This window comes from Mus caroli, unplaced genomic scaffold, assembly GCF_978045245.1.
Source record: "Mus caroli unplaced genomic scaffold, Mus_caroli_1 scaffold_8, whole genome shotgun sequence".
Taxonomy (NCBI): Eukaryota; Metazoa; Chordata; class Mammalia; order Rodentia; family Muridae; genus Mus; species Mus caroli.
In genome coordinates, this window is record NW_028227263.1 from 44235014 (window position 1) to 44253765 (window position 18752).

The following is an 18752-nucleotide window of genomic DNA, read 5'->3' on the forward strand; positions in this document are numbered from 1 at the left end:
ATTTTTGCCAGTCTTAAGTAAGTATAGGATACCACATGGCAAGAGATAGGAAGCACAGGTATAGATGTGTAACTGTCCGATTTCTCTCCTTAGAAAGCCAGGGGGGTTCAGTTATGAGGGGTTCCACTGTAGTGATTCTGTCTAGTCTAAATTTCTTCTATGAAGCCTGAGTATGCACTATTTTACTGATTCATAATGAGGATTTCAGCACATGAAGCCTTAGGGAGTACACAAACTATGTTCAAACCATAGGAAATAGACATAGTCTCAGACTTAGAGGATTGTTTTTACAAGATTATTTTGAAGATAGGTTATGTTACACAGCAACTCAAATATTCATTTCTAATGTAATTTATATTACCACGAGAGGACTAGGATAGAATGCTCAATTAAAGCAAGACAGAGGGTCTGAAAGATGATTTGGTGGGTAAGCCTGACGACCTAAGTTCAATCCTTGGGACTTGGAATGTGAAAGGATAGGGGACAAACTCATTCAAGTTGTCCTCAGAATACCATGATGCATTCGTACATGCATGTTTGCACACTCACAAATTTTTGTTGTTGTTGTTTGAGAATAGAACAGAGGGTCTGGTATACCTCAGTTGTAGAACATATCTTTAGCGTGAGGGAGGGAGGCCCTGTGTTGTATCTCCAGCCTCACTGCTCTTCTCCTGCAGGATGACCTTGGCAGTATGAAATATCTGGTTGGACCAGTTAAGACCACAAATTTCATGTTCATTTTTGCCACAATAAAAAAGTAAAATAAGGCCAGGTGTGGTGGTGCACGCCTTTAATCCCAGCACTCGGGAGGCAGAGGCAGGTGGATTTCTGAGTTCGAGGCCAGCCTGGTCTACAAAGTGAGTTCCAGGACAGCCAAGGCTACACAGAGAAACCCTGTCTCAAAAAAAAAAAAAAAAGTAAACCTAGAATCACCTGAATGATGATATGCTAATCCAGCCTCTAGGTAAAAAGCATGGAAATGAGGAGGACAGAGCACCTGAACTCTGATATTGATAGACGATACATGATGAATGTTGTATCAATATTCACTGTTACTTAACATATTCTAAACACCTGTACACATAGAATATTAATTTATTAAAACCAATCCATAAGTATTTTTGTTTTTTGTTTCTTATGGGCCTCAAAATACTCACTTAGATGGTTGTAGTAATAAGCTGCACCTCCAGCCCAATGACTGCTACAGCAGTTGTTTTTAAGTGTAATGACTTATGCTAAGACAGACTGTAAATAACTGATAATATTACACTTGAAATAAATGCAATCTGACTCTAAAACCAATTTGAGTTCATTATGGTAGATTTGATACTTTGTTCTTAATCTCTTCTTGAGTTGTTCTTCTTCTTCTCCTTCTCCTCCTTCTCCTCCTTCTCCTCCTCCAATTCAGGAGCAATGCGAGCAAAACTCAGGCCCATCTAGAAATGCATGCAGTATGTACTCTGTTTTTATGGTACTTTGACTGTACATATGCCTATACAGTACACTCCTGCCTGTTGTTCTCATATTAGAAAATGCTGACAGATCCCTGGAACTGGAATTACAGACTGTATTAGCTGCCATGGGGTGCTTTGAAGGGAATCTGGGTCCTCTGGAAAAGTACCCAGTGCACTTAGCCATTAAGCCATTTTTCTAGCACCCACAGTATATACTCTTTAATCATTGCACAATTTCTAGCTCCAGGACTCCAGGTTTGGAACACCTGCAGAATAGTTCTAAGGAATTACTTCCTCCATCCTTTACTCTCCATCTATATTGTTGTTAATATCGTTTTATTTGTTTACCTTCTTATTTTATGTGTATGAATGTTTTGACTGCATGTATGTCTTTTTACCATGCACATGCAGTGTCCCAGTAAGAGAGTTTCAGATAACCCTGGAATTAAAATTCTAGATGGTTCTGAGCTGACACCTGGGTTCTGGAAACTAAATCCAGGTCTTCTCATCTTCACCATTGAGTCATCTCCAGCCCCATTTGATTGCTTTTCCCCGCTGAGATAGTCTCACTCTATAGCCCAGACTGGCCCCTCTGCTTTTCTCTCCTAAGTCCTGGAATTACAAGGCATGAACCTCCACACCCAGCCTCAGACCTATCTTTGCTATTTACAGTGGTGTTAGTTGGATCTCTAGCATGTCTTTCTGTTGTTTTGTTTTCTAGTTTTTTTAAGAAAGAGTCTTACTATGTAGCTCTGGCTGTCCTGTAACTCACTCTGTACTCTGTGGGCCTGTCTATGTGCAAGCATGTATTAAATCTAGATTTTGCACAAGAGAGGAAACATTCATTTGTCTTTGAGTTTGCCTTACTTTGCTTAATAAAATAATCTGCATCCCCTACAAATGCTGTGATTTCTTTTTTCTTTACTGCTGGGGGAAAAAGTATATACCACTTCTTTTATCCATTCATGTGATATATATCTAGGCTGTTACCACAACTTAGCCATTGTGAATAGTATCGCAACATGAATGTAGAAATGCCTTTGTATGCTTTGGGTTGATATAGCTGGATCACATTGCAGTTGTCTATTAGTCTTTCAGGGAAGGACTATTAATTCCATAGTGGCTACACTTCTCTTTTTTAAGTATAAAGCATTTACATTTTGTCTGTTTGTAATTTACAGGAAGGCTGAAGTTACTTTGGATGGAGTTTGGCCAACAGATAAAACATCCCGGTGTTTAATAAAGAGTCCAGATCGACTTGCTGATATCAACTATGAGGGGAGATTAGAAGCAGTCTCAAGAAAGCAAGGGGCCCAATTCAAGGAGTATCGGCCTGAAACTGGTTCTTGGGTATTTAAGGTATAGTTACTTAATCGACTTCTAGCTTTTGGAGTTAGAAAATTAACTCATCAAAAATCTTTGTCTCTTTCTTAAATATTGGTTTATTGGTATTTGTGTGTGTGTCTGTGACTGTCCGTCAATCTCCGGTGTCTTCCTCTGTTGCAATTTATTATCTATTTATTAATTCATTCATTCATTAAACTGGAGGCATAGTCTCAATGTGTAGCCTTGGCTGACCTGCCAGTTATTTTGTAGAATAGGCTGTCCTTGAATTCCTGCTTTTTTCATAATTAAAGACATGCACCACTACCCAGCTTGTCTAATTGTTTGAAGCAGTCTCTCACTGAATCTGGAGCTCCCTAATTCAGAAGACTGGCTGGCTGGCTGGCTGGCTCCAAGAACCCAAAATACTACTGCCTCTCCAATACTGGGCTTGTAGATGTGCTGCTCTTACCCAGCTTCTTGTTGGAGGAGGAGGGGATTTATTTATGCATATGAATGTTGTCTTCCTATATGTCTTTCTGACCGCAGAGGATATGGGATCCCATTATAGATGTTTGTGAGCCACCATGTGGTTGCTGGGAATTTGACTTGAGACATCTACAAGAGCAACCAGTGCTCTTAACCACTAAGCCATCTCTCCAGGCCTAGATTTTTTTTTATTTATTTATTTTTGTTATTTTATATTGGTGAGTATTTTGCATGCACATCTGTGTAACACAGGAGTGGCTAGAGCCCAAGGAGGTGGTGAGCCTCCCATGTGGGTGCTAGGAATTGAACCTGGATCTTTGCAGCAAGTTCTCTTAACCACTGAGCCAACTTTTCAGCATTGGGTGATTACATTTTAAGTCTCATGTGTGTGAGTTTGTGTGTGTGTGTGTGCGCGGGGGCTTTTTGTTTGTTTTTTGGGTTATTTTTTTCCCCAAACAGGATTTCTTTGTATCAACCTGGCAGTCCTGAAACTCACTTTGTAGACCTGGCTGGCCTAAATCTCAGATCCACCTGCCTCTGTCTCCCTATTGCTGGGACTAAAGTTGTGTGCTCATTGTAATCTATTGCAAATATTCACTTAATTTTGAGCAACTATTAGGTGCACTAGACATTGTCAAAGTCATAGAAAACTAACACATTGATATTTAACATGTTCTTTTACTTTAATTATTTGAGATTTATTTACTTACTTAACTTACTCATTTCTGTGCATTTTGCCCTTGGAAGCCAGAATTGGGTATTGGAATCTCTGAAACTAGAATTATAGACACTTGTGAGCTGTTGTGTGGGTCCTCTGGAGGAGCCACCAGTACTTTGAACTACTGAGCTGTCTCTTCAGCCCCTGCTTTAACTATTTTAAGCTTTAATCTATTTTTGTCCTTTTTCAAAAGTATTAAAGATATTTCAAGAGAAGAGTAAAGAAAATACTTCATTGACTTTGCTGGGTTTCTTTTCTTCATAGGTCTCCCATTTTTCCAAGTATGGCCTTCAGGATTCTGATGAAGAAGAGGAGGAACACCCACCGAAAACTACTTCAAAGAAGCTGAAGACTGCCCCTTTGCCCGCTGCAGGCCAGGCAACCACTTTCCAGATGACTCTTAATGGCAAGCCTGCACCCCCACCTCAGGTAGAGAAGGGCAGAGAATGTGAATGCAGCTGTGGTAAAGAAGTCAGAGCAGTCCTTCAGCTTCTCAGCTGTGCAGCCCTGGGAACTAAGTGCAAGGGAGGGCACAGTGCTACAGGCTTCTATTTTTTACTCAAGATTTAAAGAATTTTCTTGCTGTTTGGACCATTCTTCTACAGATTGTAACTTTCAATTTCTCTCATTTGGACTTGTAATGTTTTGATCAGTGATCAACTTGAGGTAGCATTTTGCTTGTGTAGCGTTGATGCAAAGTAAATCCTACTTTTATTGATTTTATGATGTGCAGTCTGATCTTGTTTTTTTTTTTTTTACCTCCATCACTTTTTAAAAGTCAGATTAATTTTCTGCAAGAGTTTAGTTCCTTTTTCTCAAGTTGTTTCAGGTAAATTTGTAATAACTATTTTAATAATTGTTACAAAAATATATAATTTATAAAAGCAAGTAAATTATTTAGCTTGGAGAGAATAGGGACTGTTGTTTATTATAATTATTTGTGTAATATCCTTTCTCAGTATTGTTAAACCATTAGAAGCCTTTTGTCCTCGTAGGGAAAGGTTTGTAAATTAGTTATTAGGTTGTTTCTTTGAATGGTAAAGTGGGTTACTTTAATTTACTTTAATTTTACTTTAATTTTACTTTTAATTTAATGTGATTTATACTCAATCAAGATAAAGCGATATTTTTGACTTACTGACTTACTCCTACAAAGAAGAGTTGTTTATGGGACTTTGTAAAACACCCTCTACCTCTCAGCTACTAAAAGCAGGACCTTTGGGATTTTTCCATGCTACAATTATTTTGGCTGCTCAGATGTGTGATTTTTATGATTTATTAAATAATTTCTGGGGAGGCACTTTCTGGAGAATCTTGTGTATGTTCATGTTTTGTGTATGGGTGGATGGGGAGGGCACGGTAAATGTGGAAGTTGGAATGGTATCCCTTTGAAACCAAAACAAAACTCCGCTCATCAATGTTTGACTTAGAAGCCAGAGGCAGTTGGATTCCTCTGAGTTCAAGGATAGTCAGATCAACGTAGAAAATTTCAGGCCAGCCTGAGCTACATAGTAAGATATTCTCTCAAGAAATCTGTAAGTGAATTTTTTTATTTATCTTTTTTCTTTTTATGATTCCTATTTCAGATTGCTCTTTCCAGTGTTTCCCTCTGCCCAAGTCTTTTCTAAAAACAGAATCAAATAACCTTTTTTTTTTTTTTTTAATCTCTCGCTGATAAACATGAAGAGTGATAAAGATATGGCTGAAAAAGAGTAGCTCCATCTAGGTAAACAGATCAAATTTATGCAGTATTGGCACTTGATAGCTTTAATCACCAGAACCAAACACTAGGTGAAAAAACAGAAATTTCTGTTCTTAGCAACTGACAATGTAATAGGCAAGAGCTAATTAAAAAACTGAGAGAAAAAGATAACTCAGGGGCTGGTGAGATGGCTCAGTGGGTAAGAGCACCCGACTGCTCTTCGGAAGGTCCAGAGTTCAAATCCCAGCAACCACATGGTGGCTCACAACCATCCGTAACGAGATCTGGCGCCCTCTTCTGGGGTGTCTGAGGACAGCTACAGTGTACTTACATATAATAAATAAATAAATCTTTAAAAAAAAAAAAGATAACTCAGAACGAGAGAGCTGCTAAGGATTCACATTGGGCAAATAGAATCTAGTGAGCAGGGTACTGAGTGGTTTTAAGAAGTTGATAGACAGTGAGCAGAGTGAGAGAGAAGTTCTGTTTGTGTGCATTATGAAGCCTTTGCGCATGTTAGACAGGGCTCGTGTCACCCCTTCCTATTCCCTGGTGACATTTGAAGGAGCTAGAAACCACCTGTGGCTATTACTAGTGTTGGTTACTAAGATCCTGTACTTTACTAGCATAGGGAAACTACCTGAACTGTCGGAATGAAGAACAGACAGTACATTCTTTTCATTCTTGAATCGAAGAATCATACTGTTGCGTTCTTCTTGGAGAAACTGATTCCCATAAGGTGTTTCTGAAGTCTGGAGGATCCACCCTCCACCCCTCACAGTAGATGGCAACCTATCTCAAACTATAATGAAAAAGGAAATTAGAAAAGATGGAAGGTTGTTTCTTGAACTGTTTAGGAAAATATATCTTACTTTAAGGGTCACATTTGTATAATACTGCTTTTGCTCCTAAAAAAGCAGGTATGACTAAAAAACAAATAAAAAAATTTTTTTGTATGATCTTGTGTAACTTCTAGGTGAGAGAAAATGTTGACACGTGATCCTTTGTTGCAGGCAAATTAAGGCTACTGTGGAAAGTTTTTTCCTGTGATTTTATTAGTTTCAAGTTTCTGGTTTTGGTTCCAGTATCTAGCTGATTGCTTCAATAGTATGGATAGCTTGACTTTTTTTTTTTAATTTATTTTATATAAATGAATGCTCTATCTGTATGTACATCTCCATGCCAGAAGAGGGTGTCAGATCACATAGATAGTTGGGAAGCCACCATGTAGTTGTTGGGAATTGAAATGAGGACTCCTGGAAAAGCAGCCAGTACACGTTATTGCTAAGCTCTCTCTCCAGCCCCAAAAGCTTGATTTCTTAAATCAACCATCATGTGAGTCCCATGGATCTTCCATGGGATTCTGACATACTTAATCTAATAATTCTCCCCAGCTGATGGAGATGTATGGGCAAGTTTTGAAACTTGAACAGCTTGAAACTTTTGACACATGTGTAGACACAGATGTAGCTTTTACCTCAACCTTGTAATTGAACTGAATCTGAATCCAGTGACAGTAAATCAAGATAGCTTGCTCAGAAACCTCATGTGCAAAGAAATGTAAAAGAAAAGGGTTTAAGATTTTTTTTCATATGTATATTTTGTCCATATGTATACATGTGTACCCATTGCATTCCTGGTGCCTATTTAAGATGGAAGAAAGTATCAGATCCCTGGAACTTGTGTTTTTCATGGTTGTGAGCCACATGTGAGTACTAGAAACCAAACCTGTGTCCTCTGCAAGAGCAGCAAGTGCTCTTAACTGCTGAACCATTAAAAGTTTTTGGTTGGTTGGTTGGTTGGTTTTCTTCTTCAGGAAAAGGGGTATCATGGTTTAGGGGATAAGATTTATGTATGCTGTTACTTGAAATAAAAGGACACTATCCTAAACTGATCCAGTTATTAACACAGCTTTTTCCAGAAAATATCTTTGATTCCCACAGACCTCTCAGGAGTTCTGGTTTTTCCCACTCTCACTCAGTCTACAGCGTTTTTTTATTCTGGCTTCTGAAAACTGGTCTGCAAAGATTACTTAAAAAATATATATTTTAGAGTAATTTATTGAAATTTCTTAGGTATACTTTAATGAAATTCGTGCACAAGGATTCCAGAAACTTTGCCAGTTTCTCGGCTTTATTGTATTTTCCTCCCTCCTTGTCCATTTACTGGGTAATGTTAGCTTTAATGACTGTGTAAAGGCGCAGCATAGAAAATGCTGTCTTCAGCACTCTTATATGTCTGTCCTATGCATCATTGTCTAAATTGGTCCCTTCATGAAATCCTCCCAGTTTGCCTGGGTGCTGTGGGTAAGGATTCCTTGGTGTAGCCTAGGAACATGATAGTAAGGGCAATAAGCTGGTGCCATTCTTCCTTCCCTCCTTACCTACCTGTCCTTAGTCCATGTCTTTTTATGGTAAGCTGCTTTTTCTGCTTCTTGCCAGATGCTGCATTAGGTATAAAGCACAACGCACTTGTTCACTGAATTAGTTGATTTACTAGGTAAAGAAAACAGTAAACCATGATTCCTGTTTTCAAGCCTTAACTGCCTAGTAAACCAAACGTATGTAGGAAATGATAATACATTTTGATACATGATGTTAAATAGAAAAAGCAGTACTGAGGAAGTGACAACCAGTATCTTGCTGATAGAATGCGGAATATCAACATTTGCTGAAAGGAGCTCTGGCTGAGAGTATAGCTCAGCTTAGCATGTACCTAGCACACACAAGGCTTTTGGCTCGATCTCCAGTAGCACATTAAAAACTTGTTTCCTCAAGCCTTTAATCCTAGCACCTGGTACACAGGTGAGTGGATCTCAGTGAGTTTGAGGGCAGTCAGGGCTACAAAGTGAGACCCCGTCTAAAAAAGTAAACATATTTAAACATACTAGGGAACTTAGGGGAAGAAAGTTCCTGTATTTATAGCATGGGAGCTTCACACCAGGATCTCCTTGCTAGGCCCTTACCACCAAGTTCCCATCCCCAGGATTTTAGAGCATAAAAGTAGTCTAATATGCTAATAACTTCGCCTTAAAAACTTGGGGGGGCGGGGCAATGGTTACTGTCAAACCCATCTGTGCCTTGAACATGTCAGGAATATGCTGTGCCACTGAACTTGGGACCTAAGCCCAATGTTGCCTTGGGAACATTATCTAACTTTATTTGAGCAGTTTTAGGACAATGTCTACAACTTAAGAGGTAAAGCACCCTTGTACCATAGCTGCTCAGTTTTTTCCTAGTTGTTCATGGGGTCACCTATTCTCTCAGTAAGGCTGTTTGTTAAAGGAATGCAGGATAGCCGTAGAAAATGTCCAGTTAAAGAAGAAATTGAAAAGTTTGGCTAATAGTGGCTATTTTTGTTCAAAGAGATCATAAAAAATTATAACTAATGCCTCAGTACTTAAGAGGCTGAGACAGCAGGATGTGTGTTCAAGGCCATCCAGGCCTACATAGTGAGACATTGGACTCTAAAATAAATGTGCAAAACTCTTTAAATATGTTTGTTTATAGATGTTTTGCTTGTATCTTTGTCTGTGTACTCTGTGTATGCATTACCTTCAAAGGCCAAAGAGGGCATTGGATCCCTTGGGGGTTTGAGTTACAGACCAGTGGGAGCCACCATGTGGGTGCTGGGAATCAAACCTGAGTCCTCTGTAAGTTCTGCCCATGTCCTAACCACTGAGCTATATCTCACAGTCCCTGCAAAACTTTCTAAGTGACATTGAAACCCTGTCTTTAAAACGAGGAAAATACTTATATCACAGCATCTATTTAAAATATAGAATAAAATAAAGCACTCATGAAAAATCAGCCAAACAGGATGAGTTATGTGATGTAAATTATAGTTTTTTGGAAGAAATGATTAATACTACCTTTTTGTCTTGAAAATGTTTTATGAATTGTCTCAGTTACTTATTCACACTTCTGTGTGTGTTTAGGATATAACATAACAAATTTGTATTAAACTAGTTTATAGTGCACTTCCATTTTATAAGCATGTTACCATAAACTCTCATGTGTGTATACAAGAACATATGTACAGGTATGTGTAGAGACTGGGGGTTGATAACAGTTATCTTCCTCTGTCACTCTCCACCTTATATTATTGAGAAAGGATTTGTTCACTGAACCTGGAGCTTACCAGTTAGCTAGTCTTACTGGCCAGCCCAGAGAGCCCCTTGCTTGTACCCCACAAGGCCTGACTTCTTTCATGGTACTCTAGATCTAAATTTACCTCTTTGCACCATTCTTACTGAGCCATCATCTCCTTAGACACCATCTCTTTGTAACTATTATTTCTTTAAAATTGCTTTATAAATATAGATGTAACTTTGATTCTTTAAAACAAGATTGTTCCTGCCCATAGCACTGCTGCTTATTTACCCTGATAGGGAAATTTAAGTATGAACATTTCTCATATCTCACATAAGACTCATACAGAGCACAGCTGACTCTAGTCTCCCAAAAGATTAAATTCCAGAACCAAAAATATTAGCTAGAAACTTATTTATACCCCAACAGTAGTGGGTACACCTTTAATTTTAGCACTTTGGGAGGCAGAGCCAGGCAGATCTCTCAGTTCCAAGACAGCCAGGCCTCCTCAGAGAAACTATCACAAAAAAAAAAATGAAAACAAAAGCAAAAAACTGTGAAGTTTGGGGTTGGAGAGACCCAGATTCAGATCCCAACATCTATGTGGTAGTTCACAGCCATCTAGAACTCCAGCCCTGAGGAATCTAAGCCTGTCCTCTAACCTCTTCTAACACCAGACACAGAGCGCATATACATACATGCAAGCAAAACAAACACCTAACAAAATGCAATTATTTGTGTACTAAGAATGTAATTTGGGGGAGTGCCTATCTAACATCTTAATAATGGTGCCTTTTTTCTCTTCCCAATTACTTCCAACCACAAGTCATTGGGAAGTCAGGGAGACCTGGTGTAAACCAGGAAATTATGGTTGCTAACAAAGAGAAGGTGTAATTTTTGTCTCTGAAGATCACTGTGGGCATTGACTCAGATACTCAACTCTGGCTCATGATAATTCCAAAAGGATGGTCCGAGAACCATTTTGTTAAACCCTTTATAACAAATCTGCTCTCATCTCTTAGAAAATGCAGAATATAATATTTCTTTATCATATTCTGAGTAAAGTTAATCGATCTACCATTACTCTGTTTGGCTTATTTGAATGTTGCTTCTCTGTTTTTGCTGTCTGCAGAGCCAGAGCCCAGAAGTGGAGCAGTTAGGCAGGGTTGTGGAGCTGGACAGCGACATGGTAGATATCACCCAGGAGCCAGTTCCGGATTCTGTGTTAGAAGAGAGTGTGCCTGAGGATCAGGAGCCCCTGTCTGCTTCAACACATATTGCATCTTCACTGGGAATTAATCCACATGTTTTACAGGTGACATTCTGGCCCATCCTTACTATGACAAAAAAGCAAACTAATCCTTACTACTCCTCTATGTCACATCACTTGTCTTGAGTACTGGTGTAAAGCTGTTGAGACCCCACTGTGAAGGAAAAGGAAGCAGGGTTCGTTCCTATTCAGTAAGGAAACTCTATACTGATAGTGAGGAAGTGGTCTCTGTTTACAAGACCTGATTTCTCAGCAACTTTTGTAACTTTACTGCCCTGACTTTACATAGCCGGTTAACAACTACTAGTTCTCTTAAATTGTACCTTGTCTGCTTTATAGAGTAATTTTGAGGTTTCAAACAGAAATTTTAGAGTCATGGTAAATAGATGTTTAATTTCTTCCTCCATCCACTTGCTTCAGCCTTTTTGTTTAGCTTTTGGCTTGTTTGACTTTAACGTCATTTACTGAATGAGGCACATATAGGATAAGTAGTGTGTTGCTCACAAAAATGTTATACTTGTTCTGGGCACAGGCTTTAAAAGAAACTAATTTTTGGTTCATATAGACTGCATTTTTCTTTCAGTGGTCTTTGATTTGGAAAATACTCATTCTGTAGATACTGCCTTTTTTAGATCATGAAAGCATCATTGCTTGTTGACGAAGAAGATGTAGATGCCATGGATCAACGCTTTGGTCACATCCCTTCCAAAGGAGAGACTGTTCAGGAAATCTGTTCTCCTAGACTCCCCATTTCAGCCTCCCACTCATCAAAATCCCGCTCCATAGGTACAGTATAAATGTGCTGGGTTCAAGGACACTTTCTAGATAGATTCTACTTTTCATGTTTCTTCTAGGCTGAATGGATCTCTTTAGCAGAACCCCTAAACTATGCATAACAATAGGCATATTTTTTTAACACATACCATACTCTTCCTACCATCTAAGGCAGGGAGATTGCTGTGGATTTGAGATTACCCAGAACAACACAGCAAGACCCAGGGAGCTTGGCTCAACAGCTAAGAACCCTTGTTCTTGCAGAGGACCCCAGTTCTCAGAAACCACATGGTAGCTAATAACCCTCTGTTCTCCGATTTCAAGGGATCTGACACCCTCTTCTGGCTTCCCTGGCTACCAGGCACACGCATGGTGCATATATATGTGTATGTATGTATATGTATATACACACACTCACACTCTCTCTTAAGCACTCATGCATACACATTAAATAATGTCTTTTTTTTTAAAATAAAAAAAAAACTGGGTCAGTGAATTGGTGTAGCTGGTGAAAAGTGCTTGCCGTCAAGCCTGAGGACCTGAGCTTGATCTCTAGAACCCACAGAGTGGAAGGAGAGAAATTACTTGCTGAAACTGTCCACTGACCTCCATGTGCGCACGCGCGCGCGCACACACACACACACACACACACACACACACACACACACGTTTTAAAACAGGAAAAGTAAAAGTGCTGACATGGCAGGTTTTTAAGCATCGTAAGTACCTCTTTGTTGGGCACTCACTTGTGCTCATTGGTTGATAGCCATGTTTAGTCACTTGTGAATGTGGATTACATAGTAAGCTCTAATCCAAACACCACCATAATACTTAGATTCCTCAAGTTAGCCATGCTCCTTTTAGTTAGTCCTTACATTCATTGTCTTACTGCTTTTATTGATCGCAAACTTCAAGTATCTACTTTTCCCTAAACCTTTGAAAGTCCCTGTGGGGTAATCACATTAGATTTAAAACTTTTACTTTTCCTACTAGGGTTGCAGATGATACTTCATAGAGTACTCACTGGCTGGAGAGAGGATGGCTCAGCAGTTGAAAGTATTGACTGCTTTCCATTGAGTGTGGGTTCAATTCTCAAGACCATCCCAGTCCCTGACACACAGTGCCCTCTTCTGGCCTCCTCAGTCAGGATACACATGCATGCACATGGTACACTATCATGCAGGCAGAAACACACACAATTTTTTTTTCTCGAAAAACTCTAAAAATAAAAAGATTATGGCATATTGATATCAGTGAGAATTTTTGGCAGTTGTAATTCAAAATACATTGAAAGCTAAAGAACTAACACCAGAAATTTTCTGAAAAGATAAATAGGGGCCAGCAAGAAGGCTTAGCATGTAAAGATGCAAGTTTGATTCCTAGGACCCACATTGTAGACAGACTAAACCAACTCCCTAAAGTGGTCCTCTTAACCTCTCCTTACGTTCATACACACACACACACTTTAAAAACCAAACTATATTGAGGGGCATGGTAGCTCACACAATCTCTGTCCTATTGAGTTCAGCCTGAGATTTATACCAAAATGCTATCTCTAAAACATATTAGATATTTGCACTCACAGTAAACTTGACTTTTAATAGAAGCCTGCGCTCTGGGGTATTTCTTTTCATCTCAGCTCTTAGAGACCTAGGGAAGAAGGATTTAAGAGTTCAGGATGAGCATGGCATCTTAGCAAGACTTCATCTCTGCATCTCTGTTTTAGTTAGGGTTTTACTGCTGTGAGCAGACACCATGACTACAAGGTAGGAGCATGGCAGCATCCAGGCAGGCATGGTGCAGGCAGAGCTGAGAGTTCTACATCTTAATCCAAATGCTGCTAGTGAAGACTAACTTCCAAGCAACTAGGGTGAGGATCTTATGCCCACACCCACAGTGACACACCTCCTTCAACCAGGTCACACCTATTCCAACAAGGCCACACTCCAAATGGTGCCACTCCCTGGCCCAAGAATATACAAACCAAGCCGGGCGTGGTGACGCACGCCTTTAATCCCAGCACTTGGGAGGCAGGCGGATTTCTGAGTTCGAGGACAACCAGGGCTATACAGAGAAACCCTGTCTCGGGAAAAAAAAAAAAAAAGAATATACGAACCATCACAATCTCAAAAAGAATTTTTTTTTAATGTTGTGTATAGATGCTTTTTCCTGTGTGTATTTCTGTGTCACTTGTGTGCCTGGTGTCTACAGACTGGGATACATGTCTGATTACCTGGAATTGGAGTTACAGACATTGTAAGCGACTACATGGTTGATGGGGATTAAACTCGGGTAATCTGGAAGAGCAGTCTATGGTCTTAACCTATGAGCCATCTCTCTAGCCCGAGGAAAAAATACTTTAGCTTGTTAAAGCATCCCTTAATAACATTTCCTCAGACTAGCACTGAACAGTATATGTCAGCACTTCAGTTTTTATCTGTATGGGATTTGTTGTGGTTTTATTTTGTTGGTTTGTTTGTTTGTTTGTTTGTTTGTTTGTTTTGGGTTTTCTTATGTTGAGGTTTTCGAGACAGGGTTTCTCTGTGTAGCCCTGGCTGTCCTGGAACTCAGTGTGTAGATCAGGCTGGTCCCAAACTCCCTGCCTGCCTCTGCCTCCAGAGTGCTGAGATTAAAGACATGTGCCACCATCACCAAGCTGTTTTTGTATTTTAGTTATACATAAGGCTGTACAAATACAAACTCAATTTTTAGATTTATCTATGTATATTGAATTTTTTTTTGACTGCATGCATGTATGTGTAACAGGTACATGCAGTGCCTACAGAGGTCAGTAAAGAGTGTCAAATTTCTTGAAAGTGAAGTTATGGTTGGTTGTGAGCCCCTATGTATACACTGGGTACCAAACTCAGATCCTCTGCAAGAGCAAGGAATGCTTTTAACTGCTGAGCCACCTTCTCTAGCCATTTTAATGTCCTTTTAGCACAGTCTCCATCCTCTTAGCCACTTACTTTGCCCTTTCCTGATTCTTGGTCCCCAGACAATTTTTCTTCTACTTTCATGTCAGTAGTACATAAATAATATTAGGAAATATGTAATATCCAAGATCCATAAATAAGAGAAAACTTGTAATATTTGTATTTCTGGAACTGATCTAATTCACTGTATATTATTGTCTCCAGTTGCATCCATCATTTTTAAAATAGTTTTATTGCATATACGATTTCAGTTAGGATATGACCCTTAAGAACAGTTTTACCCAGGCACATCACCCAGTCTTGCCACTTGATAGCGCTGTGGACTTAGAAAGGTCCCTTCTCTAAGCCCAATTACCTCAGTTTTAAAATGTGAGTGGTGGTAATAAGGCTTCCTGAAAAAGGGAAGTGTACACATACTGTCTTTAATGTTGTTATTAACATAATCCTCAAGGATTCTTGTTTTTGTTTTTTCCTTTATAAAATCATTAAAACTCTTGCTTTGATTTCACATCTGAAAGGGTAATTATCATGGACTGGAGAAATGGCTCAGTGGTAGAGAGCTCATACTGCTCTTGAAGAAGGCCCAAGTTTGATTCCCAGCATCCTTATCAGTCAGCTTACAACACCTGTAACTCCTGGTTCAGGAGAATTGGACACCTGGCATCCACAGACATTTACAGTCCTGTTGATATACCCACAAACATACACATAATTTAAAATCTTTTTAAGTAAATATTGTGGCATACTCCTTTAATCCCAGCATTCAGGAGGCAGAGTTCAAGGCCCACCTGGTCTACATAGTGAATTACAAGACAGCCAGGCTATACAGAGAAATCTTATCTGGAAAAACAACAACAACAAAGATAATTACTATAGCCAGGTGTGGTGCACACCTTTGATCCTAGCGCTCAGGAGGAAGAATCAGATGGATCTCTGGGGCTAGCCTTAATAGGTTCTAGGACTTAGGCTCCAAAGAAAAGTGATGATTGTAAAATCTGTCTGGATATCTTCATCCTTAGTGATTTTTATTGTTAATGAAGAAACAAACTGTGTTGTTTAGCATCTTTTCCTCTTTGTTTCAGTTGGTGGGTTGCTGCAATCAAAATTTGCAAGTGGAACTTTTCTTTCACCAAGTGCCTCTGTGCAAGAATGTCGCACTCCCAGGACATCAACTCGCATGAACATCCCATCCACATCCCCCTGGTCTGTCCCTCTGCCCCTGGCCACTGTGTTCACAGTGCCCAGCCCAGCCCCTGAGGTTCAGCTAAAAACAGTGGGGATACGAAGGCAACCAGGCCTAGTCCCTCTTGAAAAATCCATTACCTATGGCAAGGGGAAGCTCTTGATGGACATGGCCCTGTTCATGGGACGTTCATTTCGGGTTGGTTGGGGTCCCAACTGGACTCTTGCTAATAGTGGAGAACAACTGCATGGCTCCCATGAACTGGAAAATCATCAGGTTGCCGATTCTATGGAATATGGATTCCTGCCCAATCCAGTAGCTGTTAAATCGTGAGTTATGTTTATTGATGCTTTGGGGGAATGTCCACATTATAGTTGGGGCTGTTCTATTATCAAGAAACCCAAGGTCAGCACCCTGCTTTTTGATCTCTCTATATAAATTTTTAACCCAAGTATAAGTATTTCATATATGTTATGTACATAGTATCATATATGTTCCTTTGTAGTCCCTACAATTAAGTCCTCTGGTAATTATCATACAAAATGTATTGCATTTACACCAAATATGTACAGTTTTCTTATGTATTTTTTATAATCCTAATAAGTTTGTGTATATTTACTATGGATTAAACGAATATGATTACTTTATTAATTTTTTAATTGATTTTGAAAAATAAAGATCATCAGTTTCATGAGCATCTCAGGAAAATCCATTCTAAATTTACTAATTGACTCTAGATATGGTATTGTATTATTTTGGAGATTATTAATATCAGTTTTAAAAATTGTATCAAGTTCAGACTGACTTCATGTTCATCTAAATTTGTAACCGATCTGGGCATGGTGGTACGTATGTATAATCCCAGCACTAGAGACAGGCAGAAGACTTCACAAGTTATATAGCAAGAACCTCTCTTAGAAACTCAAGTGCTAATACAGCCCAGCAGAACTAGCATGCCCAAGACCCTCACTTCAGTCTCTAGCACAACAATTTAAAGCAGATACAAACAAAGGAATTAAGTCATTTAGAATCGGGCCGTATGTGTTGGTATATGCATATAATCTAGTCACTTAGGAGATAGAGGCTGGAGAATCAGAAATTCATCGTCTTTCTTGGCTATATATCAAGTTTAGGGTTACATGAGATGTATCTCAAAATATTTGTTATCTATAAACTTACCTTCATAACTTTTGACACCTAAGTATTTGTAAACTAGGCATTCTACATATATCTTTTGATGTTTAGATCATGTCCACATAAGTCGTGAAGCAAGTAATACTGACTCCCATACTTGTACCGAGCTGTGCTTTGTTGCATTAAAATGTATTGGTTATCTTGCACTTTGTATCATTAATCATCCATGATTTTATAAACAATAGCATTGGCCACTTGGAAATTATTGTTCACTAATTTTACACATGTTGGGAAATATAAAGTTCTTACTATTTTAATAGACCTCATTAGTCTTTTTAAGGTTTAAGAAGCTGACACTGTGTAGAATATTTCCTATTCTTCCAGAGGACCCAAGTTTGGTTCCCAGCACCCACTGTGGACAGCTCATAACCTCTTGTAACTCTCACTCCAAAGTATCTGACACCTACTTGTGGATTCTACAGTCATCATCTGCCTCTGACCACAATATATACACATAATACATAAAAATAAGTCTTGAACAATCATTGATAAAAGTAGAGTTAGGTTCTCAGGACTGTGAGTGTAGCTCAGTTGGTACAGTGTTTACACAGTCAGTATGCACGAGGCTCTCGGTTTCATTCCCAGCACAGCAGAAGCCCATTAGAGTGGCCTGTGCCTGCATGCTTTGTAATCCCATCAGTTTGGAGGAATCTGGAGGCAGGAAGAAGAGATTCAATATGATCCTTAGTTACATGTTCAAGACAAGCCTGGGCTACATGAAACTCTGTCTCAAAAAACAAACATTTCAGTGAAATGCCTTTTATTCTGTTGGAAGTCAGAAATAAAGCCTAGGTTGGTTGTAGGGAAATTTCAGCTGTCTTCATTTTTTTACTCATCTGTTGTTTCTTCTAGTCTATCTGAATCCCCATTCAAAGTTCATTTGGAAAAACTCGGCTTAAGACAGAGGAAGCTGGATGAAGATCTGCAGTTATACCAGACACCTCTAGAGCTCAAATTAAAACATAGCACTGTCCATGTAGATGAGCTGTGTCCTCTCATTGTCCCCAATCCTGGGGTTTCAGTCATTCATGATTATGCAGATTGGGTTAAGGAGTCACCCAGAGATTTCCTGGAACTACCAAGTAAGTACACACCATGCTCTGACCTTTGTCCCAGGAGTCAGGTTAATAGTGACGCGTGTTTCTAGGAGGATGTGTTTCCTTACGGGTGTCAGATGGCCTGCTGTGCTTACACATTGCTGCAGTGTATCTGGAACAAGAAGAAAGAAATTATGAGTTACTGTCTTTAATCATTCTTATGGCTTGTAGTTTATAAATACTTCCTCAAAGACCCACAGCTAGTCAAAACCCTCAGATTTTGATAATTGTATTCCTTTTATTTCAAACCAAGATATTTAACTATGTGTTTTGCAAATCATCTTCATGAAAGGAAAAAAATTCCCCCTCTAAAATTGCCTTTAATTAGATTCTAAAAATAATAGTAACATGAGTAAGTGAAAAGAAGCCCTTTAGCTGACAAATACCAAGGACATTTAATAACTGTGCTCGTTGTTATGTGCAGGACGTTTAGATTTATAGCTATCAGCGCGTCAGGAGCTGGGCAGTTATTTGCCCTTTATCATTATTGACATGTGTTAACGATATGCATGTGTTTGTGT

At 39.1% G+C, this 18752-nt stretch overlaps 1 protein-coding gene across 6 annotated transcripts in view; it reads left to right on the forward strand.

Annotated features, from left to right (window-relative positions):
- Nup98 (nucleoporin 98 and 96 precursor) overlaps window positions 1–18752 on the forward strand; it is a 92722-nt gene that overhangs the window by 61310 nt on the left and 12660 nt on the right. For 5 of the 6 annotated variants that reach the window (XM_021167275.3, XM_029480156.2, XM_021167277.3 and 2 more), the window contains 6 exons: window positions 2636–2813; window positions 4249–4413; window positions 10910–11092; window positions 11680–11833; window positions 15840–16269; window positions 17987–18216. In XM_021167275.3, coding sequence (XP_021022934.1) covers window positions 2636–2813; window positions 4249–4413; window positions 10910–11092; window positions 11680–11833; window positions 15840–16269; window positions 17987–18216 — 1340 coding nt within the window. Of the gene's footprint in view, window positions 1–2635; window positions 2814–4248; window positions 4414–10909; window positions 11093–11679; window positions 11834–15839; window positions 16274–17986; window positions 18217–18752 lie in introns of those variants that run through there. The other variant, XM_085841458.1, reaches the window with a different exon arrangement.